Source organism: Podarcis gaigeae (genome assembly GCF_964106915.1).
Source record: "Podarcis gaigeae genome assembly, chromosome: 8".
Lineage (NCBI taxonomy): Eukaryota > Metazoa > Chordata > Lepidosauria > Squamata > Lacertidae > Podarcis > Podarcis gaigeae.
The window spans coordinates 3,065,014-3,091,255 of record NC_139684.1 but is presented as its reverse complement, the minus strand read 5'-3'; the positions used below and the strand labels follow the sequence as shown (position 1 = coordinate 3,091,255).

Here is a 26,242-nt window from a genome sequence, read left to right as displayed (position 1 = left end):
ATCTATGTATTGGTGGTCGGGAACCTCAGGCCAGGGGACCAAATGCAGCCCTCCTGGACATTTGAACTCTGCTCAGGCCGCTCCTACTCTCCCCAACCTTTCTGGTCCTGCTTCACACCCTCCTTTCTTGCCTTGGCTGAAAGATGTCCTGGAACTGATCATGCCTCTTCCTTGCCTGGGTGGAGGAGAGAGAGAGGGGTGTGCGTAGAAACGAGCCTACTGGGCAAAGCTAACATGCCCATTTGTTGCTCTGCCCGCTTTTGCCTCTGGCACTGCCCGTCACTGGACGTGGGCTGCCAAAGCTTTCCCAGAATGGAATACAGCTCTTGGGCTCAAGAAGGTTTTCTACGCCTGTATAAATGACAGTGTCTCTCGTACCACAGGACTCTTTGCTGTTTTGAGCCATTACTGTAACACTTTTCCAAGTACAGTACAAAGGATTTACTGAGCAGGGTTGCCTGGGAGAGTTTTGGCCATGCTGACAGTAATCCAATATCTCTGCTCCACTTTGTGAGTTTCAAGTACAAAAGAAATCCCTGGCCTGCTTGCTTCCCTCCACCCTCTTCCTGCAGTTGGCTGAAAGGCAGTGGCAGGCACTTCCATTTTAGATGCAGATCAAGTGTTAATTGTGATTTGATGAGATTTAATTAATTCATTGGCATGGTCTCCTTGTGCCCGTTGTGCCGGAGGGCGAAAGAATGAAGAGGGCCAAGAGATAGCTTAATTGGATCATTCTACACAGCATGGCAGGCACCTTCTCCTGTGTGACACACAGAGAAAGCCAGAGGGAGGAGGAGAGGAAAGGCCAATCTCGGCTGCGCAGGACTTTGTGCTCAGCAAAGGCTGGAATCCTGAGCTAAGCATGGATAGGATGGCAAGTTTTTGTGAATGGGGTTCCCAGCCTCACTAATGCAGAAGGACGACTGTTTTCAGGGAGCAACTGGCTACAACAGTGCAGGTTAAGCATCAACAGGCAATTGTGGGTTGGGCAACAACGGGTATTTGCCAGGGGAACTAGTTTCTTGCCTGCCCTCCTGGTCCAGCCCCCCAGAAGCTTCTGCAGCTTTGTTACATCAGTGGGAAAACACCCCTCTTTGTCCTTCATCCAGACAATCAAGAAACAACACCAGAGTTTAAAGACACATTCCAGTCCAGCAAGTAATGCAAAGTGGGAGCAGTAAATGGTGTGGCCTGGGGAGACTTCCAAGGGCCAGGAAAATAGGCCCACAGACCTGAGGTTCCAAACTTCTGCACTGAAAGAAGCAGAATGAGAACTGGGTTGATTGGGCACAGAAGCTAAAATCTCTGTGGAAGTTCTTTTGCAACACTCCCCCCCCCCCCCCCCCGGAATTAATGGAAGTGGTGAAAGAGCACATTGGTTTCTTTACTAATGAGAATTATCAGGCAGGGGAGATTGACCTCATTAGATTTTTATTCTTTGACATTCACAAGTCTTGATCTGCAAGCCTCAGGGGAGGGCATTGCTGCAACAGGGGAGCGAGTTCAAGCCAACTGCCAAGGCCACTTCCCTGATCAAAAACAAGCATCTGCATTGCAGGTAGAAGGTTCCAGATTCAATGCCTGGCATCTCCAGGAAGGGCTGAGCCACTTCCAAGGCTTATCCACACCTGCCTCTTGCCACACTCTTTCCAGGCCACGACAATTTATTTATTTTTTTGCGCAACAAAAACCCACTCATTAGCATTAATCAAAGCAAACATCAATTTGGGTTTTCTGTGGATTGCTGTTTGCTCTGGTTGAAATTTAAAGAACAGCTTTCATGGGACAACCTTTAAAGCATGGAGTGTGTCTGGAAAGAGCAGAGGAAAGGTAAGTGTGGATAAGCCCCAGTGAGTGCAGGCAGTGGGGAAGAGGTGGACCAATGGGCTGACTCAGGTTTTGGCAGCTTCCTATATTCCGTACACAGCAATAAAATAACAATGGGAGCATGACATAAGCTATGAAATTAACCCCACCGAATCGACTAGAATAATAATAATTTATTATTTATAGCCTGCCCATCTGACTGGGTTTCCCCAGCCACTCTGGGCGGCTCCCAACAAAATATTAAACAAAATAACACTTCAAACATTAAAAAATTCCCTAAACAGGGCTGCCTTCAAATGTCTTTTAAAAGTAAGATAGTTGTTTCCTTGACATCTGATGGGAGGCCGTTCCACAGGGTGGGTGCCACTACCAAGAAGGCCCTCTGCCTGGCTCGCTGTAACCTCACTTCTCGCAGTGAGGGAACTGCCAGAAGGCCCTCGGCACTGGACCTCAGTGTCTGGGCTGAATGATGGGGGTGGAGACGCTCCTTCAGATATACTGGACCAAGGCCGTTTAGGGCTTTAAAGGTCAGCACCAACACTTTGAATTGTGCTCGGAAACGTACTGAAAGCCAATGTAGGTCTCTCAGGACCGGCGTTACATGGTCTCAGCAGCCACTTCCAGTCACCAGTCCTGCTGCCGCATTCTGGATTAGTTGTAGTTTCTGGGTCACCTTCAAAGGTAGTCCCACGTAGAGCACATTGCAATAGTCCAAGTGGGAGATAACTAGAGCATGCACCACTCTGGAAAGACAGTCTGCAGGGAGCGAGGGTCTCAGACTGTGTACCAGAGGGAGCTGGTAGACAGCTGCCTTGGATACAGAATGGACCTGCGCCTCCATGGACAGCTGTGAGTCCAGAATGACTCCCAGGCTGTGCACCTGGTCCTTCAGGGGCACAGTTACCCCATTCAGGACCAAGGAGTCTTCCACACCAGCCCGCCCCCTGTCCCCATAAAGCAGTACTTCTGTCTTGTCATGATTCAACCTCAATCTGTTAGCCACCATCCCTCCTCCAACCGCCTCCAGGCACTCACACAGGACCTTCACTGGTTCTGATTTGAAAGAGAGGTAAAGTTGGGTATCATCTGCATACTGATAAACATCCAGCCCAAACTCCCTGATGATCTCTCCCAGCAGATTCTTGTAGATGTTAAAAACATGGGTGAGAGGACGGAACCTTGAGGCACCCCACAAGTGAGAGCCCAGGGGTCTGAGCACTCATCCCCCAACACCACTTTCTGAACACAGCCCAGGAGGAAGGAGCGGAACCACTGAAGAACAGTGGCATCTTTTCCCTGCAACTCTTGGGCAGACTGTCTGCTTTTCCATGCACACAAACTCACCTTGTAGATCTCCTGATTGGCCCAGTGCTTGCACACCAAGGTCTGGACATTTCCCCCAAGCAGGAAGGTGCCAAAGACCAAGAGAATCAGTAGCCAGGAGAAGAGGAAGCTGAAGACGACACCGCTGTAACAGGAAAGACAGGGAGAAATTCCTGCAGGTCTCAACACTCCCCCTCCTATTAAGAACAGTTCTCCACATCTCTGAATCAGGTTGCAATTTTTTAAAAAAATAAAAATCACATGAACGTCCAGCGGCATTTGAGTGCAAATTTCTCCTCATAGACATATTTTTTCAAACACTGACCATTTTCAGAGCACCCTCAGACTAGATCTCCTGAAGGTCAGGGCAAGCACTTGGCCATACTGGCCACTGAGTTCTGACTGACTTCCCTCCCTCCTCCCCACCACAAGAACACTCTCTGAACACTAATCTTTTATTTTTCTTATTTATTGAATTTATATCCCACCCTTCCTCCTAAAGGATCCCATGTCACCCTGGAACAGAGTTTGGAATCAACCCTCTGTGCTGGACTCAGACATGCCCAGGACTCAGGACTCAGACGTGTCTTACATTAAGAGTAATCTGGCTCCAGCTTCTCCCCTCCTCTCATAGTCACTGGGATCCTCTCGCAAGACCAGCCCATATGTGCCAAAGGAAAGCCCCAGGAAGTTGCAGAAGACGATCAGCAAGATGACGGTGCAGGCAATGACACCTGCAAGCCACCTGAGGACAGAAAAGTGGAGTGGGGACACATCAGTGAGGCTTGGAGGAGATAAGGAGATAAGCAAACAAAAATCCATTGTACATCCTATTGCCCACAGACCTGGATTCTACTGGGTGGCTTGTAAGTAAGGGGCTCTCCATAAATGAACTTCTGATTTTATTGTTACACATGGTTTCTTAAAAGCTCTGATATGCTTTTTTATTGTTTGTGTTATTTTTAATATTATATGTTTTATTAAGGACATCTGAATGCCCCTGTATATTTGAGATTTTAATTGTTTACAGTATTGGTTTTATATTGACTGCTTAGAAGCCAATTTGGCATAGAAGCAGTTCCTAAATAAAAATCCTCCTCCTCCTCCTCCTCCTCCTCCTGGCCTTCCAGATGTTGCTGGCCTTCAACTCCCATCAGCTCCAAGCAGCACGGCCAACAGAGAGGGATGATGGAGATGCAGTCCAGCAGCACCTGGCAAGCTGCAGTTCCCCCAGCCCTGCTATAAGAGATGTGGCTCAATCACAGAACAGGATCCATTGATGAAGCATGTCTTGTTATCAGGGGCCAGGTGAAGTCTGACCTGTTTCCCCAAGCCTTCCGTGATAAGCCTTTGATTGCTGCTTATGTTGAGTTTTTTATTCTGCCACTGTTGGTTTGTATTGGCCCTTGTGATTAGTTAACTGCACTGTTGTTTTAAACAGCTTCTCCTGGTCACTTGCACTTCTGCTTTGAACTGTATGTGTGTTTTTAAATCTCCTTTGTGTATTACTGTATTTTATTGGTTTTTTTATGATTTGTGGAAGCCACGTTTTGGCAGAAAGGCATCATAGTGTTTTACATACATACTGTACATATATAAATGTAAATGAAGTGCTTTAAATGTTCATAAGCACTCTATGCAAGCTAAATATTGTCATTATTATTTTTAAAGTATTTTTGTGAGCAATTAACTGGCCAACAGAATTTTAAAATTATCTTTATTATTACTTTTATCTCCCACTTTTCCTCCAAAAAAGCTCAAGATGGGTGGCATAAATGGGATCTCCCTCTCCATTTTATCCTTACAACAACCCTGTGAGGTAGGTTCAGCTGAGAGACAGTGGCCATCCCAAGGTTTGTGCCTTAGCAGAGATTTGAACCTGGGTCTCCTTGGTCCTGGTCTATCACTCTAACCACTACAGCATAATGGCTTGATGAGCAGACGGGAGGGATAGAATGAGAAGCAGATTGGCATGAGGATGGGTCAAAAGGAGAATGCTGCTCCTCCTGCGTGCAAAGCACAGAGCTCCATTTTACCTGTATGTCTCGTAACGTTTTGCCTCCAAAAAATAGGGCCGGCTCTTGTTCTCAGCCTTCACCAGAACATCATTCATGGGACGGGTGTGATCTGAGATCGGAAAGTCGTCTGTGATGGACTGCAACTTTTGGGCGGCCTTCTCTATTTCCTCCTTGAGCTCTGCAAGGCAAGAGCAGAACATCAATGTGGAGGAGCCAAGCAAGGTTTGTGGTTTCTCGTCACGCGTTCCTGGGCTGGGCACTGGCATGAAAAGCAAGCCTGGCACCACCCCCAATGCCCCCCCAATTCAAATTAAGCCCTGGCTAGATGAATCTACACCATACAGTGGAATTACGGCCTCCAGCCTAGCAATGGAAATATAGGGAGCTGCCCCCTGCTGGGTCCATCCGGCTCAGCGTTGTCCACTCTGGCCGGCAGCAGCGGCTCTCCAGCGCTTCCAGGAAGGAGTCTTCCCCAGCCCCAGCTGGAGGTGCCAGGGACTGAATATGGAACCTTCTGCATGCAAAGCAGATGCCCCACCACTGAGCTGCAGCCCTTCACCCTCAGCATGAGCATGGAAGAGCTTAACTCACCTTGAACAACGTCCGCCATCTTCACCTGAGCGAGTCCCGGGATAGAGTTGAAGCTGCTATTGGCCTAGAAGCACAGAAACCAAAATGACTTAACACACTGGGCCAAGTGTGAATTTTGCTAAAGAACAAGCAGAAGTCTCTCTTCTTGCTCCAAGATTCTTTAACTACTTACCCGGCGAATCATTTCAGAGAAATTAGCCTTGGGAAGCCCATGCAAGGTCTTCAAAACCTTTTCTACTGAAGGTACCTGAGGGAACAAACCACCAATAAAAGACAAGTGCTTGGAAGTGGAGAAGAAAGTGAAAATTCTGTGCATTTCAATTAATATAGTCATTAGTTGTATTCCCCCCTGCCCATGGAAAATTCAGAGCTTTATCTACAGTTATAACCATAACCTGGTGCCGTCCAGATGTTTTGAACTACAACTCCATCAGCTCCATTGTAGACCAAAAGACCTGGAGGACACCAGGTTCCTGAAGGCTCCTCAACTGGTAAGAGGCATCCCTCTTTCCATTTCCACCTCCCCAGTAGCTCCTACACCAGGTTGGGGAAGTCTGTGACCTAGAGGAGGAGTGGAGAACTTGTGGCCTTCCAGGTGTTGCTGGATCTCAACTCCCACAATCCGTCATCATTGGCCATGCTGCCTGGGGCTGATGGGAGTTGGCCAACAACATCTGGAGGGCCACAGCCACTGTGTAGAAAACAAGGGTGCAACTGGAGAAGATGGTGGCAGGTCTATGATCAGATATTTTGTGTGTTTTTAAGGGGTTAAATGCAGCAGCAGATCCCCATTAAAATCAGACTGGGTAGCAGCCAGGGCTGGCCCTGTGATGAGGAAGGCAGATGCTGAGGTGCAGAGCTGTGAGTGCCATGTGGCTTGCCCTGTACCCCTTACAGTAGCCTGCTGCCCTCAAATGCAGTGGAAGAAGCTGTCCTTTCACCTGTATTGGAGTAAGAGTCAACCACCAGTGCAACTGGCTTCTGTCTATGCCTTGGGGCTTGAGGCTGCCATCTTGTCCTTGGCCTTAGGCAGCAAAATGTCTTGAGCCGGCCCTGGTAGCAGCATTGACAGGAAGTGACTACCCTTTTGCACACACATATGGAGCTGCTATTTCCATCATGGGGGGAACATACCATGCAGGTCAGGACATTGCCTCAATCCACATTGGAGGGCTGCATGCATTCTCCCTTTTTCAAAAAAGACTTGGGAGATCTAATCACAGATCTCTCCTGTGCCAAAACGTTGACTCTGAAACCCACAGTTCTGTGCACCAGTAGCTACTGAAATTAGTGTGAAGTGTGGGGCTGATGGCCAAGCTGGGTGTGGAAGCTTGTGCTTCATTAACGAGGTCCCTGCAGTTAGCCTTGACAACTGCCATCCTAGAAGAAGAAAGGCCACTTCTGGACAGGAAACATGAACTCGCAACACAGCTGAAGGAAATGTGACATGAATTCAAGTCTATGACCTAAAGAAATACAGCAGAGGCAACAGAACACCTGTTACTGGCCCAAATCCTGCTGAAGTGTACAAGCTTTTGTGCACCAAAAGAAGTGGCACAGTTGTTTATTTTGCTCATCAGAAATGCACTGGAGAATAGGTTGCCCTTTTAAAGGCACCTTTGTACTGGAGCAAGAGTCTCCATCCTGGAGGGGCCCAGCCTCTCGGTGAACTTACTTTGCGGTAGTTAGCGCCCAGCTCCAAACTCTGAGCTTGGCTCAGGGCACCGGCGCAATAGATGCAGCCTGGATCCTCCAGGAGGGAAGTGAGGCTTTGCTTCCTGTCTTTCAGGGCTGCTTCCAGCTCATCTTGTTGCTGGATCAGGGCCTGCACAGTCTTGTTGAGAGTCTGCAAATGGTGCAGTGAGTTCTGTAGGTCTTAAACAGAAAGGTCACATTAGGGCTGCCACCTTTGTTCTGGCAAAATACAGGACAGGACAGTGGCAGGCAGGCAGGCAGCTGGAGGTTGGGGGCAAATTCTTTTCCCACCTAGTGTGACCTTTCACACACCCTTTCACATACATGCAGTAATGTATGGTACTGGACAGCAATACATGCAGGCCAGAGCAAAAAATAAATGTGCATATTCTGATGGGGGGATGAGCTTTGTTCCACACGTTAAATTCTGAAGGACAGAAAAAAATATTAGGGAACAGGGGGGATGGCAAGCCATATGGGGAGCTACTCTCCCCCCCCTCAAATGTCATGCGGATAACAAGGTTTGGAACGGGTGTTTCTGGGCTACACCTGCACAAAACCGTTTGTTTCTAGAGACCCAGAGCCTGTTCCTCTCTGAGCGACGGGGCCCAGCGCTCCCAGGGTGCAGCTCTGTGGATGGCCGCCTTCACCCAGCCCAAGCTGCAGGGAACTGGAAGCAGCAGCATGAAAGCCTTGCCCTGGTTGGATCCTCCTTGGGGGCGAGATGAGGAGAGGGTGTCAGGAGGGAAAAGGAAAAGGAAGAAGTGAGAAGCGGGAGAGATTGTGCGTGCAGCAACAGAGTGGAAACGGGGAATACAAGACAAACTGTGTCCTGTATTGAATCAATACAAGAATTGTACATTGAAATAAGAGGCAATCCTGTGTTATACAGGACGGATGGCAACCCTAGCTCACAATAGGTTGTGAATTCCGCTCTTGGTTTATCTTATTTTCCAAAATAAATAGCATATAAATATGCTATTTTTCCAGGGTAAGTCCATCCAGAGTGGCATATGACAATAAGAACTACAAGTGTGTTTGTGTCAGTATTGCTCAAAACAGGAATAAAGCAGATTCGTGAAAACAGAAGCAGGCTCAGAACGATATAGCAGAATAATACTGTAATCTCCATCCAGTGAATGGACAAAACATTATTTAGGGACGGCCAATGAAAACAAAGGAGTCTGTCAGGCCCTCTGAATGGCACTCACCACAGCTCTGTGGGGAGGCAGTTCCAGAGGTGCCCTCCTAGACCCAGGAGGTGGACACACCAGGAGGGCGTCCATCTTCACCCTCAGAGGCAGTCTGCCTCTGAATACCAGTTGCTGGGAATCCCAGGAGGGGAGGGCCCTGCAGCTGCATCTCTGGGCATCTGCCTGGCCACTGTGAGAACAGGATGCTGCGCTAGATGGGTCACTGGCCAGACCCAGCAGGCTCTGCTTATGTTTCTACAACATCTCGGTATGTGTGCAGGATGGTACGGGTGCAGGTAGTCATCCCAAACCCTTTAGGGCTTCAAAGGTTTACACCACCACTCTAAACTGGGACTAGAAACACGCTGGAAGCCAGTGCAGCTTCTATAATACAGCCATTCTTGAAGCTGAGCACTGTATACCCACCAGGACTCTGCTGGCCACGACTTGGAACCAGCTGAAGTTTCCTGGCCATCTTTAAAGGCAACCCCATTACAAAAGATCACTATATTTGTCCAAACAGGATTATTTTATTTTATTTAGTTGCACTTTGGGACAGGCAGCTGTAATGCAAGCCTTTTAGGGGTGACTCTGTGCTTTCATCATGCATGAACTACAGGTATCATTTGGTAAACTGAAGGTGTAAACCATGCAGGATGTGTCATCATCAACCAGCCTTCCGCAACCTGGTGCCCTCCAGATGGCTTGGAATACAACTCCCATCAGCCCCAGCCAACAAGGCCATATGATGCTACAGCTGAAGGGAGCATAGCTAATGGGAATTGTAGTCCAAGCCACATCAAGGGCACCCGGTTGCAGAAAGCTGCCACAGTGTCATGGCCTATGAGAGTTAAAACATAATAGCTTGAGACAAGTCTTGATCTTACCTTGCACTCTGGCCTTCAAAGCATCCATGGCAGAATGGACATTCCCCTTGAGCAGGAGGTGGATGGTGGTGCCAATGGTCCAGCTGACATCTGAAAAACACAAAAGCACCACCTGTCAAATCTGGGGCAATTCCCACCTTTTCAGCGTAGCTAGGAAGATGTCTTATGCTGTACAGCTGTTGTGCTCTTGTTGGCTTTACTTATTCTAATTCACACTGTGATTGCTTTATTCTGCTTTGATGGTTCTCTTGTTTTAATATTTGTGGTTTTAAATTTCATTGTTAGCTAATCCCAGAATATCAGTTACTGGGTAATACACAAAAACAGATAATAAATTTATGTAATGCAGTTTTATATACTGCTCTGAAATGCATTCTTTAATGAAGACTGGTTTATACATTTTAAACTCTCCGGACATTGACACATTTCCCCCACCCCCAAGCTGCTCTCTGCATTCAGAAGAAAGTTTTCAATAGCACCCATGGGAGCCTTTTCTCCATCTTCTCTTACTGCTTGTGCCAAACCAACAGAACATCAAACCCCACTCACATTAAATGTTTGGTCTGAGAGGACACTCAAGCAGGAGCCAGACCCATCCCTGAGTGCCTGATGAGGGCACTTCTGCAGACATTTGCATATACAGTGGTACCTCGGGTTAAGGACTTAATCCGTTCTGGAGGTCCGTACTTAACCTGAAACTGTTCTTAACCTAAAGCACCACTTTAGCTAATGGGGCCTCCTGCTGCCACTGTGACACCGGAGCCCAATTTCTGTTCTTATCCTGAAGCAAAGTTCTTAACCTGAAGCACTATTTCTGGGTTAGCAGAGTGTGTAACCTGAAGCGTCTGTAACCTGAAGCATATGTAACCCGAGGTACCACTGTAATAGCCTGTTGCATTCACACAAGTCTTGAACTATATATATATATATATATATATATATATATATATATATATATATATATGAGAGACATACACGTGAAAAAGCAATGTGTGACATGGCCCTGAGGCAAACATAAACATACACAGCAATGGCAACTTACTGTTCAGGTCACTGAGGATTTGCTGTTTCGGGACTGTAAACTGCTCTACGGTCAGCTGAACTCCCTATAGCAGGGGGTGGAAGGAGGAGGAGAGAGAGACTTTTAAAGGGTTGAAATAAGAGCTCAACTCACAACTTGGCATCTTTCAGGAAAGATTTGCATCAGACGTCATTTCTGACCCATGCAAACCTTGACCCCTTGCTACAGAAAACCCCCAGGGTTAGGCTGTTTCTTTTGTCTCCTTGCAAAGCTGAAACGAGACACAGAGAGGTAAGCTCTTAGCCCCATAAGGTCCAGCGGGAAGCCAGTGAAGCTTTACAGTACTTGCACTTGGGACCTATGGCTTATTCAGTGACCCAGGAAGGGGCACTACTGGCAGGGTGACATTCCATGTGAACCAGTGAACCAGTCTGTGCACGTGGAAAGTGCATTTGAACGTGAATGGGCCTGTGTGGGATACCTACATCGGTAAGGGCTTTCCAGGTGGTCCACATTCCATATAAATCAAGTTTTAAGAACTTAAGAAGGGTCTGCTGGATCAGTCTAGTGGCCCACCTAGTTCAATATCCCATTCTCAGTGGCCAACCAGATGCCACAAGCAGGATATGAGTGCAAGAGCACTTTTCCCTCCAGCAACTGGCGTTCAGAAGCGTTATAGCCTCCAGCTGTGGAGGTAAAATATATCCCTCAGGATATACCCACCAGTAGCCACTGACAGCCTTCATGAATTTGTCCAGTCCCCTTTTAAAGCCATCGCTGCTTCCTTGCTTCCTTGGGAGCGCAGGAGCAAGCATGCTCCATGGCACACATTTCAAAGCCAGGCTGCATGTGCCCCAGTAGAAAACACAGATGTGGTACAAATGCTTCTGTGACTTCAAAACTCAGCCCAGAGGGTAAAGGGACAACTAGAAAGGAGGGAGAGGTGGCTATATTCACAGGAAACTTCCCGATGTCTTTGTGGAAGTCAGAACCTTGGCAGAATGAGAATTTCAAGAAATACAACAGGGATGCTGACTTTTCGACTTGGTAATGAAATTGGCCACAGTCCATTTTCAATCTGTCAAGTGGGATAGATTTTTATTTTGTTTTGTTATTTGTAGGCAGTAGTGTGTGTTTGTGGTGCCAGTAGCTGAAATTCATGCAGAATTTGTTCTTTGAGAAAAACAATGTGTGCCCACACAAACCTAGTTGTGTTGCACTGTCTGGGAGTACCTTAAGTTTACCACTGCTCCCCAGGATAGTTATACAAGAATGTGGCTTTGATAATTTTCTTTGCATTTATCAAGTTACTTGATGGGGAAAGGCCGAGGCCCTTCTTCATGTGCCTCCTCCATGAGAGGCCCAGAGGGTGGAAACACAAGAGCAGGCCTTTACTGTGGTGGCTCCTTGCCTGGAGAATGCTCTGCCCAGGGAGGTTGCCTGCTGCCTTCGTTACATATCTTTAGGAGCCAAGCAAAAACATTCCTCTTCTCTATGCCATTTTAAACTGTGGGGAGGGGGTGTTTTTGCTTGATACTATGCTATATATTTTTGTGTTTTTAAATTGTAAACTGCCCTGTGATCTTCAGATGAAGCGTGCTATACAAATTAAACAAAGAAACAAATAAAATAGAGTATGATTTGCATGAAGAAGGTCCCAGGTGAAACTATGCTCAATCTTTATTGACCATTTGTTCTGAATTGTTTGCAGAGAGGTCATATGACAAGGAGCATTCATGTTGATTTGCTTGTGGTCGGGATGAGTGAATATGTCAGTTTCTCATCTTTCCAATGTTAAGTTCAGTTCTCCACATTTGCACATCAGTATGTGATATTTTTCTTAGTCGTCATGAAAATTCATGCAGTTTTGCTTAATATACACTTTTGTGCAATACGATTTTGCCTAATATGCATATGTTTGCAATGCAAATTTCCCTAATATAATGTATTTTTGTATGTTGTTTTCACAGATACATGCATTTTTATGTACACCCCCCCCCCAATATGCACTTTTGGCTGGAGAACTGCACTGCGAAATTCAGAGAAGTTATTGTTTCAGAAAGTATGAATTAGATGTTTGCCTTTAAGTACAAACTGAATTAAATTTCTCCTCCATCCTTAGCTTGCCTTATGGTTAATCATTTGTCCATCCCACACTCTTCTGTACATTTAGCCGCCACTTAAAGTTCTGTTATGTGCTTGAAATGCGCTTGCAAAATAGCCTTGGAGGCAAACTTGTTGTTTTGCATGTGGAAGTGGTGGGGACCGTAGGGGCTCCTGATTGTGGATTTGCCACATCGTATTTTGTTTAGCCTTACGTAGGCTGATTGATGGGACCCCCTCCTTAACGACAAAGAATCCTGCAGCGCCTTAAAGACTAACAAATCAATCAGGGCAGCAGCTTTCCCAGAGAAAGATGTCTTTGTCATATTCATGCATCTGAGAACTAACTGGTCATTACGTGGGAAATCTGTGATTACTGCTTCCGGTGTAATTTCTCCTAAAAGCAACAGAGGGTGGGACTGGCTGAAATGGAACGCCAAAAACCAGGAGTAAGGCATAGAAACCAGCAAGTATGCAAAAAGGACAAGCATATTTTCATACATAAGTGCCCACCAAAAGGAATTATTATAGTTCACCGCATTAGGGGCACAGCTTCCTTCTTCAGGATAGGCAGGGATATTTGTGCAAGCTGTTTCAGTTCTTCTACAGAGTTTTAAAGTTTAAGATTGCTCCAAAGGAAAGATCCTGTCTTCCAAAATGCATTAAGTTTTCGCACACTTTGGAGTTCAGGTTTCTTCTCTCTGCACTTCTTTCTGTTGTGGACTGGGCCATTGCCCAATATGATGCCCTCCAAATGTTTTCCAAAACTGGGCAAGGCTGAACTAGAAGCATTTTGTTGTTTGCGCCATCCTAAAAAATACACATTTTCTCTGTCCTGCTATGTGGTAGGTGCCAGATTTAAACAACACCATGGGAAGCTTGTAGGTTTGTGGCATCTAAGTGGAAAATGTTTGGTGCAGGCTTATCTGATTTCTAGTTCAGCTCCTCCCAGTCAGGGAAGTAACATCTTTTTAAAACTCCCAATAACAGGGAGAAACAATAAAATACCCATTAAGATTTAATGCTGTGTATGAACAGCAAATTAAAATGACTCTCAGCCAACTGAATCTTCCCCCACCACTCCACTCCCAAATGGCTCATCACCCACTTCTGGTTAATGAAGCTGTTCCTCTGCAGCTTGCCCCACTGCTCAGCAACCCCTCGTCACCCTTTGGACCACCCCATGGCGCCACAGATATCTCTCGCAGGCTGCAGAGCTGTTTCTCAGCTTTTTCTCTGCTCTGGGCTTGCAAAGGGGACGTGCCACTGCCAGCTGCTGAAGAAGGCTGTGGCACATTCAGAGTGCCCTGGATTTGTGTCTCCAAGGACACCCGCTTGCCAGCTCGCATTAGCACACAAGCAGTTAAGGAGCCTTGCTGCTGGTGGTGCAGCTGCTGCTGCTGCCAGGCGCAATGGTGGCCAGAAAGCCAACCTATCTTATGCAGAGGCTGCCTTGTCCTTCCACTTTCTCAGAGCAGAAGCAGCCAGTGGGGGGACGGGACGGGTGGAGGACGTCTCTGCATCTGAACCAGTGGCTGACACACTCAGGTGCCATGAAACATCCATCTTCACCATGGCAGATTGGAATTCTAATCTTATGGCAGCTCCAAAACATACATTAAAAACACACCAAATGCCCCCCCAAAATTATGGAAATTTATCCCTCACAGGACTACATTTCTCAGTATTTATAACAAGCTACAATTCCCAGAATTCTGTTTTAGGGGTTATTCATGTGATTTAAATGTATGGTGTGGGTCTGCCCACAGTAATCACCTGCTGTTCTTACAGAGAGCAGTTTTGATCAGTTTCTCATATTTTGCTATCTTAATTTCAGTCTGCCACATTTCCACATCAATCTGCATTTTTTAAAAAGAGTTTATTCACACATTCCCCTAATAAACACATTTTTAATACACATTTTTGGTAAGAGAACTGCACTGCAAAATTCAGAGGTGTGTAAATTTTGAAGTATGGATGTGTTTCAAATTGTGTGTTGTTTGGGGTAGTTTGAATTAAGACGGTTTCACATTAAAATGTGAACTGCATCAAACTCCACACCCCCCATCCCTAAGAGCAGCTCAGTGCACTGAACCACCAGCCTCCCAACATTTCTGATCCTGATCTGCCTTCCTCAGAATTTCACCTTCATCCTGATTCATCTCTGCCCTGTCCCACACCCACTGGGCTAGAAAACCACTTCCCTGGGCCTCAGCACCCAATACTTTGAGCAGAGACCTTCTTGAAAAAAAGTAACAGGAGTCTTGTAAAGCAACCTAGAGGCACTTATGCCCGAGAGCACCACATAGGTCCAACTTTCCAGTCATGATTCTATACCCATGATTCTATACCTGGACATCTTAGCAGTAAAGAGACAAAATTTCCTTGCAATAATGACTCATAGCAAAGGCGAATGTGCAGAGAAAGAGACAAGAGGTGTTGCCAACTTACTCGGGGGACCCAGTTCATGTGGTGCCTCAAAACCTGCAGGGTGTTTAGTGCATCCCGGGTACCAGGCTCCAACTCTTCTTTCACCTTCTGATTGGCAGCAAAAGCACAGATAACACCACCTCTGCAAGAAAAGTGGTACAAGCATACTATAAATAGTGATCTCCTCTGTCTGACTATGCACGTCTCTTATTTTGGTTACTGAATACTGGATGACTGGCAAGCAACTGAACATGTGGGAACTGTCTCCATGTATACATACACAGTGGAGTGGAAATACTATCAGGCAGAGTGATTGCTCATTCACACATTGATTTGCAGCCATCAGGTGATGGTCCTGTGGTCTGCCTCCCAGGCAGTTTTCATGTCATGCCAGCATTCTGTACTTCCAGGGTTACTGACTTACTTCCCTCCCTTTCCTCCAAGGAACTCATGGTGGCAAACATGGTTACCTCCTGTTTTAGCATCGTAACAGCCCTGTGGGGTAGCTTATACTGACTTACTCAAGGTCCCTTGATGAGCTTCATGGCCAAGTGGGGATTTGAACTCTGATCTCCCCAGTCCAACATTCTAACCACGACACCACAGTTGGTCCAAGCCTGCCTTTAACCTTCTCAGACTGAGGACCATCTCCAACCCCAGCCTGCAATATGGGGCAATTCTCTGCTTGGCAGATCTGACATTTCTTTCTCATTTGCGCTTTAGTTTTCTCATTAGTCTTTTCTTTCTCCATTCCACACATCTTTTCTCCTTTAAAAATGAAGCCTACACAACAAAAAAGAGAGGGTGGTGCTGGCTCTAAAATCCACATGAAGTTGCAGCATCGTCCACTTGAGAGTCCTGACTCACTAGCTGAAGGCCAAAATGCTAAATTAACAAGGAACACTAATCTGCCTACAATGTCTCTGCAAACTTCTTGAACCACTGACAGTGCTGGCATAACTTGTCCACAACAAATCAGGATGCACAGAAACCTGGGGAAAGTGGTTTGTGAAAGGAAGGAAGGGAAGAAGGAATGGGGCTTATAGGAATGGTGCTCTGTGGGTTATAGGGAGCCCCACCTGCAAAGCTTCAAGGCGAGTTAAACAGCCAAATGAGTTTGGTCAACCATGAAGCCCAGTGAGTGAGTGACCTTGGGCCAGTCACTGTCTCTCAAGCTAGTCTACTGCACAGGGTTGTTGTGAGGATAAAATGGGGAGCAGGGAAGAACTGTGTACACCACCAGGAGCTCCTCAAAGGAAAGGCGGGACAGAACTGGGAGGAGGAGACAAAAAGGTGGTGGACCAGATGGGCCACTGGTCTGATTCAGGCCAGTTATTATCCTTCTTAGCCTTGGTGGGCAAGAGTTACGCAGTTTGGGACTCTAAGTCCCATCTTCCCTGGCCCTGACCAGTGGCCATGCTGGCTGGTGCTGATGGAAGCCCAACACAATCAGGAAGGCCTAATTCTTTATTTAAAGCTATGTAGGTAAAATAGGTAAAACAACAACCACCACCACCCAGAACCTCTAAATATGCCTGGTAGGAAATGGGAAAGCCAATGCAGATGTTCAATGACAAGCCTCACATCCTCCCCAGAAAGTTTCATCTCCTTCTCCCTCCATGTAACTGTCAGTCCTACAAGCAGCCCCCCCCTCTGCCCCCCACCATTGCACGGATGTCGTGGACTAGCTCAGGTCCTCACTTACAGAATGACGAGCGTGGTCAGGAGCAGGCAGAACATGAGGAGGTTGCGCTGGCAGAGAAGGGAGCGGCGGTATGCCTTGATCCGCCCGCCACAGCGCCTGTGCTTCCGGCAGCAGCAGAGGCACAACCCGGTCATGGGCACCGCCACAAAATAGATGACAGCAATTGTGGCGCAGATGATGTATCCTGTTTGATACTGGAGGATCTGTAGAGGAAAGCAAGAGTCCTTCAGAGAATGATCGCTGGTCTCTCTTATCACCACCACTCTGCTTGGCTTCTGGGACCCCTGAGGCCATATTCACACCACACATTTAAAGCACTATCATATCTCTTTAAACAGCCGTGGCTTTCCCCAAAGAGTTCTGGGAGCTGTAGTCAATTAAGGGTGCTGCAAGTGGTTAGGAGACCCCCAAGTCCCATCCCAGAGCTACAATTTCCACAGTGGTTTAACAATCAGTCTCTCTTCCTATGGAACTCTGGGAATTCTAGGTCTGTGAGAGGAATGGGGGTCTCCTAAAAAGTCTCAGCACCCCTAAGAAACTACAGCTCCCAGAGTTCACCGGGGGTAGTTTAAAGTGGTATTATAGTGCTTTAGATGTATGGTGTGAATGTAGCCTTAGTTATGATTCTCATTGTAATTGAAAAATGTCCATTGTTAAGAAGGATTAGGTTGGAGAGAGGACATGTGGACTCCTTGTATGCTGGAATGTCATGTTATCAATGGGGAACCAAGGAGACGAGATTTCCAGAGTAGTCAGCCATTATAGCTTTTTTGCAGCAAAACCAAGGAAGAGCCTTGGTATTAGCTTTTGTGGAATACAGACCCCTGGGTAAGAGGGTGGCACTTGAGGAGGTCTACCTAGGAAGGAATTAGTTTAGGGCTGCCAGAAGTCTGGGATTTCCAGGGGGACATGTCCGGGGGGGGGCAGCCCCCCCATCTGGGTGGATTTTTGCATTTTGAATTAAATGTCTGGGTTTGAGGGGTGGGTTGCTTTTTATTTTTATGTTTTTGTTTTGTGCATGCTCAGAAGGCACTGTGCCCCGGAACAGGGAGCAGGCATCGGGTGGCCTGGAGTGGCCTGCTGGGGGTCGTGCCAGGCTTGGTGTTGTGTGACCGTCCTGGGGCTGCTCAGCCTCCCATCATGAGCTGGAGGCTGAAGACAGCAAAGGTAAGAGAGTGGGGGGGTGCCCTGATGGTGGGGGTCCAGGTTTTTGATCCCTGGAATATGGCAACCCTAGATGAGTTGAGATGGGAAGGACTCCCATGTCTTCTGTTATAATCTTCTCTTAACAACATCCTCAGGTTTACTGCCCACCAAGTCCTCGCCGTTTCTTAAATATCTGCTAATGTCAAATCTCTTTCAACTGTCTACACAGCCTCCAAACAGCGTTCCCCAGCTATACCTCCACTTGAGCCCGTATCTCCTGTGGAAGCCATGTGTGCATAAGCCTCAGAACTGTGTGTGGGCATATAAAGAAGAAAATACCTAAGAAACTAACCTGTGGTATCTAACATGGACTCCAAGCTCACAAAATGGTGGACTTCCTCCCCCCAAATGGACTTCCCTCCTCTGTTTTTCCTTACCTGTGAAGTATTAGCAGACGGTGGGTCATTTAGGGCATCCCTCAGCAACTCTGTGGAAGAAGACACATTAGTTGCAGAATATTCAAACATTGCCATAGCAACCCACCCCTCAACACCTTTGCCCACAGCCTGTGCTTCTCTTCGTAAAGGGAAGGTCCAGTTCAGCACCAGTTTTGTGTACTTCTAAAACCCTGATTTTTTAAAATAAAAATCTTTAAAAATAAAATTCTTAACACTAATTATACCTTCCTTCCATCGCAACGGTAGGAGTGTGTTTATCTAGCCTTTCAAATGTCTCCCCAGAAACGCGGAACAGTATCAGGGCAACCATGGTTCCTACAGAACTGACAAGCCACTTCATTGACCTTTCTTCTCTTTGAAAAATTATTTTGGCATTCTATACCTTATTCCAAAAGAAACATGAATACAGTCAACCTGCCAGGCTGCTCTCTCATGGTTAAGAGTTGCCATCTTTAAACTTGACAAACAATGGGAAGCCCAACCATTCATAACATCAATGGAGCGAATTGTTGTTTTTTCTTTTATTAGCATAATCACTGAGGAGCTTCCTGTGACTATGATTAATTGTGGGTACCTATTATTTGTCTTTTTATTATACACACTTTGAGAAAAGGGCTTGTTCCCTTTGGTTATTAGAGCCTCTCTCTTTTTGCATGGAAATGACATGGAAATGTAGACCGCAACTCTGTCAACAGAGGCTGTTGATCCGTTCACAGATGGATCCTGTACATGTTTCCTTGCAAAATGTCTCACTAAGTTCTATGAGGCTTACTCACAAGGAAGTGTGCATATAATTGCATTCACACACTACAATTCTGATAATATTTACTTAGAAGTAATTTGTACAGAGTTCAAACCCCGGTAAGTGTGAATAGGACTAGAGCTCAACAGTTCAAGCTTAAACATGCCTACTCATAAGTAAGTTCCTGAATGCAGGCAAGTATGTACAAGTTTGCAGTCCTGTCTCCCAAGCAGTGACGACATTGGCTTACATGAGGGATTGTTCCTCCATACAAGGACCATTCATATAGAAAACTAGCATGTCAGGATCTAGCCTACCCATCTTTCTAGGTGCAGGATGAGAGGAACATTTTCATACGGAGGAGCAGTCGGTCACAAGAGCATTCACCTATAGCAGGAGTAACCATTGTGCTGCCCTTCACATATCTGTCACTGCAGCTCTCAGCAGCCCAAGCAGTGCTGGATTTACGTACAAGCTTAACAAGCTATAGCTTAGGGCCCCACTGTCTTGGGCCCCCCAAAAAATTTAAAAGAAAAGAAACTGGGTGTACATTTCCAAAATATACTAGAAAAAACTAAACAGACCCATAAGAATAGAAGAGATCCAGGAGGCGATAAAAAAAATAAAATTAGGGAAAACACCAGGACCGGATGGCTTATCGGCGAAATACTATAAAGTCTTGGGAAATCAATTGGCACCAGTGCTTTGTGAGACCATGAATAATATTCTAAGAGGAGGAAAATTACCTGAATCCTGGAGGGAGGCATTTATAACGTTAATTCCAAAACCGGATACAGATAAATTGAACATCAAGAACTACAGGCCGATATCTTTACTAAACAACGACTACAAAATATATGCAGACATTATGGCAAATAGATTGAAAAAGTGTTTAACAAATTTAATCCATAAAGATCAGGTGGGCTTCCTCCCGAACAGGTTTTTGAAAGATAATGTGAGACATGTGATAAACATAATTGAATATTTGGAGATTAATAATGATGTACCTGCGGCACTGATTTTCATAGATGCCGAAAAGGCGTTCGATAATGTTTCTTGGGGGTTTTTAATAAAATCAATGGAGAGGGCAGGGATAGAGGGCGAATTTGTGAAAGGAATACAGGCAATATATTCAACTCCATTTGCCAAACTGGTAATAAACAACAATCTTACAAATACTTTTAAAATCGAGAAAGGAACAAGGCAGGGATGCCCTCTATCCCCGCTCTTGTTTATCATGGTTTTAGAGGTGTTGGCGAATAAATTAAGATCGATACCAGAAATACAAGGAATTAAAATAGGATCGAAGGAGTACAAATTAAAAGCCTATGCGGACGACCTGATGTTATCCTTGGAAGAGCCGCAAGAGAGTATTGACAAAGCACTGGAGACTTTAGAAGAATATGGTAAATTATCCGGTTTCAAATTAAACAAACTAAAGACAAAAATGTTAATAAAAAACCTGGGAAAGGTGGAAAAAGAAAAATTAGAGAGGAAATATGGAATAAAGGTAGCTAAAAAAATAAAATATCTAGGAATATGGCTTACACCAAAAAATATAAATTTAATTGATGACAACTATTCGACAACATGGAAAGAAATCAAAAAAGATTTGGATGTCTGGAACAGAGCCAATCTCTCGTGGATGGGCAGGATGGAGGCAATAAAAATGAATGTTCTTCCAAAAATGCTGTACTTGTTCCAAAACATTCCAGTAATTAGGGGATCTAAACTATTCAAAGACTGGCAGAAAACCCTCTCAAGATTCATATGGCAGGGAAGGAGGCCAAGGATTAGATTTAAATTACTTACGGATCGAAAGAAGAGAGGGGGGTTTGCAGTCCCTAACTTAAAACTATATTACGAGACTGCCTGTTTATGTTGGGTTAAGGATTGGATAACCTTGGAAAATACTGATTTATTAGATTTGGAAGGGGCAGACAACAGGTTTGGCTGGCACGCCTACTTGTGGTCAAATAAAGAGAAAGCTCACAAAGGATTCTCAAGCCATATTATTAGGGGCCCACTTTATGAAGTTTGGGGAAAAAACAAAAAATTGCTAGAATGGAGAACACCTTGGTGGCTGTCCCCAATAAACATCCTAACAATTAAAAAAATAAACATGGAGGAGCAAAAATTGACATATGAAGATTTATTGATAAGATCGGAAGACAGCTGGAAATTAAGACCATATGAGGAGCTGAAGGGGAAGCTGGCAGGTTGGTTGCAGTACCATCAAATCAATGCATTATGGACAGAAGATAAAAAAAATTGGAATGAATGAAAAGAAATCGAAATTCCAGATTGAAATAATTGAAAGTAAATCTAAGTTACTATCCAAAATGTATAACATACTATTGGAATGGGATACAAAAGACGAAGAAATTAAGGAAGTTATGGTCAAGTGGGCGATGGACCTGGGGTACAATATAGAATATGAAAAATGTTCAGAATTGTGGAATGAGGGAATAAAATTCACGGCGAGTGTTGCAATTAGAGAAAACCTAGAGAAGATGATATATAGATGGTATATAACACCAGAGAAATTAAGTAGGATGTATAAGACTGGAAATAAGGCCTGCTGGAAATGCAAAACAAAAGAAGGCAATTTTATACATATGTGGTGGACATGTGAAAAAATAAGAAAATTATGGGATATGATATATAATGAGTTAAAAAAAATATTTAGATACACATTCCCTAAAAAACCAGAGGCCTTCTTATTAGGTATCATTGGAGAGGAAATCAGGAAGGAAGATAAAACTTTATTTCAATATTCAACAGCAGCGGCCAGAATGCTAATCGCTCAAAATTGGAAAAGCACATATATACCAATGGTGAGGGAGTGGCAAACGAAATTATATGACTTCGTCGAAATGGCAAAAATGACGCAGAGAATTAGAAACCAAAAGAATACAAAGTTAAACAATGATTGGATTAAATGTATGGCATATATTGAAAGTAATTATAGAAACATACCAACTATAGCAGGTCTACTATAAAACTTCCGATGTATAAACTAATAACCAATACCAGCTGTAAAAATGAAACTCTTAAAATTAGGAATCTGAAATCAGGAGGGAAGGAAGTCAGATAGTGTGTGTTATGTACTAGCTTAATTTTTATTTTATTTTTGTGCCTTGTATGTTTTTTCTTTTTATTTTTCTGCGTTATTTGATTTAAATGTCTTTTATTTTTCTTTGTATGTATGTGATAAATGAAACTTAATAAAAAGAATTTAAAAAAACAAAACAAAATATACTAGAAAAAACAAATAAAATTGCTTTAGATACCTATTAAGTCCATAAATTACCACATAGCATATATTCAACACAAAAAAGCGACAATTTGTTGTTGACAAAGGACAGCTGGACATATAAAGGACCCCATTACTTTCAGTAGCTTAGGGCCTCATCAGACCTAAATCCAACCCTGAGCCCAAGCCAAGATGACCAGTGGCCTGTGGATGATGGGCGTCATAGCCCAACAACATCTGAGGTGAGGGGCTGCACATTAGCTACCCCTAAGTGGTGCAACTCATCTCTGTATGCCTCAATTCCCCACACCCACTAGGGTGTTAGCATCTACCTTAATATGTAGGGGAGGGCAGTTAGTTCTGAAAAATAGTTTTGGAGAGGAGGTTAACCACTCAGTGTTGCCTGAGCAACCTGGCAGCTGCTCACCATAGCTGCAAAGAAAGGAAAAGGGCAATCCGGTTGTGCATCGCCTTCTTCTCACATACTTTGGCCATGAGAACCAGGCCCTCAGAGGGTCTAAATCAGGGGTAGTCAATATGGTGTATCCAGACATTGGGGATTACAGCTTCCATAACCCTTCAACACTGGCCAGGTTTATGCGAGTTGTAGTTTATATAGAGAAGGAAGAGAAATCCAGCTCAGCTTGCATTTAATGGTGAAGCAACCTAATCAGCACTTTCTGAAACAATACACCTACCAAAACACAGCCAATCTATGAAATGCACTTTTCTGAATCCCGCAGTGCAGTTTTCCAGCCAAGTAATGTGTACAAAGTAAGAGGAGAGCGTGCAGAAAACTGCAAGAGTTAGTGGAGATGACATACAAGAATGTGCTCCATTGGTGGAAATTGCACCATGAAAATGTGTAGAAAAGGCAAAATTGCATAGAAAAGGGGGGAACTGGAAAAATTCACACTGAAATGCTGGTGAATTTTCATGAGGACAAAAAAAATTTCACAAACTAATGTGGAAATGTGGAGAACTGGGAGAGAAACTGAAATTTACATATTTGTCCAAGTTCACAGCATCTGGGCAGCACCATGCTGGCTCCCCGTGGACTGGAGCGGCACCTTGTCACATCCAACCTTCAGTCCTGTTCCCACTCAACTCCCAGAGGGCAGGTACAAGTTTGCAGTCAACTTCCGTCTGTGGAACAAACAAAGCTTTGCTACTTGCCCAGACAAGTTGATTTACTAAAAGGAATCCCGGTAGAGAGAATGGTCATGTGTCCCTTTACACTGATCATCTGGTCACAATCTTCCTGGCCAGGGTCAGATGTCTCATATTTTAATTTAAATTAATAATTTCTAAATTTGCATCTATTCCATGCAATTTATGCAAATCAGTGCCCCCTTCTTTGGTGATTCATTTCCTCCTTTTTGCCGATGCACAAATGGCCAGCGGGGGGACGACCCCAAGGGGCCCATCACTTTTCAACTGTAATATGAGAGACGTTGGTGGACTCCCTCCTCTGCTTTGCCACATATGCCTTGAATCCAGACAGCTGACATTCAGGCACCCCAGTCCTCCTCCTATGAGAAATACCTGCATTACAGTCCTATCCCATTCTATCCTAAATCCACTGTCAGAGGTCATGTGCCCCTGAATACAACGGAGGAGACGGCTGGTGTTGCACTCGGGTTCTGCTTATGAGCTTCCCAGAAGAAGCATCTGTTTGGCCACCATACTGATTGGTTAATCATATAAAGTGGTTTTGCTGTAAAAAGCTTACTTTTTAACTTCTGTTTTGTAAATAGTGTTTTATAGTTTGTAACTGTTTTATTGATGATTTGTTAATTATTTTATAAGATTTATGCTGTATTTGTGATGTTCTAGTATATTTTATTATGTTATTGTTTTTCATTGCTTGAAAGACGCTTTGAGATTCATTTGAATGAAACGTGACATAGAAGTACAATCAATCAATCAATCACTGTGAGAAATGGCTGCTGAAGTAGAAGGGATTTAGGGGGAAAGTGAGGATGCAAGTTAAAAGAAATTGTATAGTTAGAAAAATTACTGCATGTTTCTGTCAGGAGCAATGTTGAATACGAGTATCAAAATGTGTTTCTTGGCCGTGTGGAAGGAATTGATTTGCCTCTTGCCTTCCATTCTAAGTCGTGTTTGCAGCTCCCCCTTTAGCGCCCAGTATGGGCACTCCTCTGAATCCGCCTCTGCCAGATTCCTATGAGGCTGGGGTCTGCCTAAGGTACAGAACAGACCAGGCGTGCTGGTGGGTTTTGATGAGGGGAAAGAAGGAAAACACCTACAGAAGTTGATACCTGTTGGATCAGGCTGCAGGGACCCTCAGGACACTTCCAGATGACCTCTTTATTGAGCATTCACTTTGATTTGTTTACAGGGAAGTTATACAATGTCACATCAATCGTTATCCCACACAGTGCACAGTGCACGTTATCCCACAGTGCACTTTCTTGTCACTTTCCTTACTGCAAAAAGTTGCATTTTTGGAAGACGCAGATTTGCTGCACAAGAGCGCCAAATCCACTTTAATTACACAACCTGAATTTGCTGGATAGGCACCTACCACTGGTGTGTGTGTGTGTGTGTGTGTGTGTGTGTGTGTGTGTGTTGCATTTTAGCCACCCCAGCAGAGAAGAATGAAGCTGCTGTTAAGAGCCTGCAGTGGCAGTAATGCCTGGGGTTTCTTTAACGTGTGTCTTTCCTTGGGTCCCACATTTTTCTCAAAGGTCTCAAGGCCTTTCTGTTGCCTTGGCTTTCTGGTTGCTTTTTTCTTTTCCTTTAACCAGTTCCTTCTTCTGTGGATTTAGAACTAGCCCAGCCACAGATCTGAGCAAGTGACAAATGCTTCACCCGCATGCTACTAGAAGTTTTATCTGCTGACTCTTGCACATCAAGCTACTCTCGAAGGTACAAGGCCTGGTCAGGCTACAGCTTGTTCTCGTTTGTTTCTTGCTCCGTTAGCAACTGCACCCGGCTCCCACGGCTGGGAGAAGTCGGCTTCCTTACCTGTCGGGAAAGGGTTCTGCTGAACAACTTCAAGGTAGCCGTGGACAAGAGCGTAGAGGTGATCCATAGATCCAGGGACTCGATGGTGGGCAGGAATCCGCTGCTCAGCACCCACATCAGCAAACTGAAGGATGGGCGAAGGGCTTCCCAAGGAGCATTGCTGAGAGTGGACAGGATCCAGGAGAATGACAGCAAAGGCCAGAATCAGGAGCAGCGGACATGGCACCCCAAAGCCACGGGTGCCTCTTGAAAGTGCTGCGTCCTGCATTGGCTCAGAGATGGGTCTCAGCCCCAGAAATTATGGCAGTAGAGAGGTGGATGGTAGCATCCAGTGCTATGGGATCCTCCCCAGTGACTCTCTCTTCTTCCCTTGGACCAGCAAGGGGAGCAGCCTCTTTTCTCGCCGTCGGTCAATGCTCCCAAGCCCTGCTTGCAAAGCAGAGGGCATGAAGGAAGGGAGGCATGGCCACTGCTCCCTCTTCAGCTGATCATCTCTGTCTGCAGCTGAAAGGCGGAGGGGGGAGCAAGCAACAACCCCAAACCTGCCAGACGAGTTTGATCCTCGCTGCAGCCCGAGCTTCTCGCTGCTTCCCAGCTAGTGGGATGGGGCAGGGTGCGGCTGCTGCGCTGGGTGGAGGGGAAGGAAATGAGGAGCTTTTCCCAGGAGACACTCATTGACTTATCCCCAAACCTTGTTCACCCACTGCACTGAGTCAGCTGGCCACATGCCCTTGGTTGCCACAACTGTAGAGGGAGGTAGCTGCATCCTGCCCCTAATTAAGAATATAACACCTATTTTCCTAAGGAAGGCACATTGTGAAGGTATATTCAAACATTTCAAGCAGGTTTGTCTGGT

The 26,242-nt window shown here is 45.3% G+C and overlaps 1 protein-coding gene across 1 annotated transcript in view; it reads right to left on the bottom strand.

Moving 5' to 3' along the window:
• PROM2 (prominin 2) overlaps positions 1-25,955 on the bottom strand; it is a 48,983-nt gene extending 23,028 nt beyond the window's left edge. Inside the window, exons 1-12 of the mRNA XM_083753213.1 lie at positions 25,387-25,955; positions 18,377-18,426; positions 16,794-16,996; positions 15,110-15,230; positions 10,577-10,640; positions 9,535-9,624; positions 7,435-7,634; positions 5,932-6,006; positions 5,760-5,823; positions 5,187-5,346; positions 3,743-3,895; positions 3,172-3,295 (exon numbers count right to left, since the gene is read on the bottom strand). Coding sequence (XP_083609339.1) covers positions 3,172-3,295; positions 3,743-3,895; positions 5,187-5,346; positions 5,760-5,823; positions 5,932-6,006; positions 7,435-7,634; positions 9,535-9,624; positions 10,577-10,640; positions 15,110-15,230; positions 16,794-16,996; positions 18,377-18,426; positions 25,387-25,654 — 1,572 coding nt within the window. The 5' untranslated portion in view covers positions 25,655-25,955. The remainder of the gene's footprint in view (positions 1-3,171; positions 3,296-3,742; positions 3,896-5,186; positions 5,347-5,759; positions 5,824-5,931; positions 6,007-7,434; positions 7,635-9,534; positions 9,625-10,576; positions 10,641-15,109; positions 15,231-16,793; positions 16,997-18,376; positions 18,427-25,386) is intronic.
• Between the last annotated feature and the right edge of the window lie 287 nt (positions 25,956-26,242).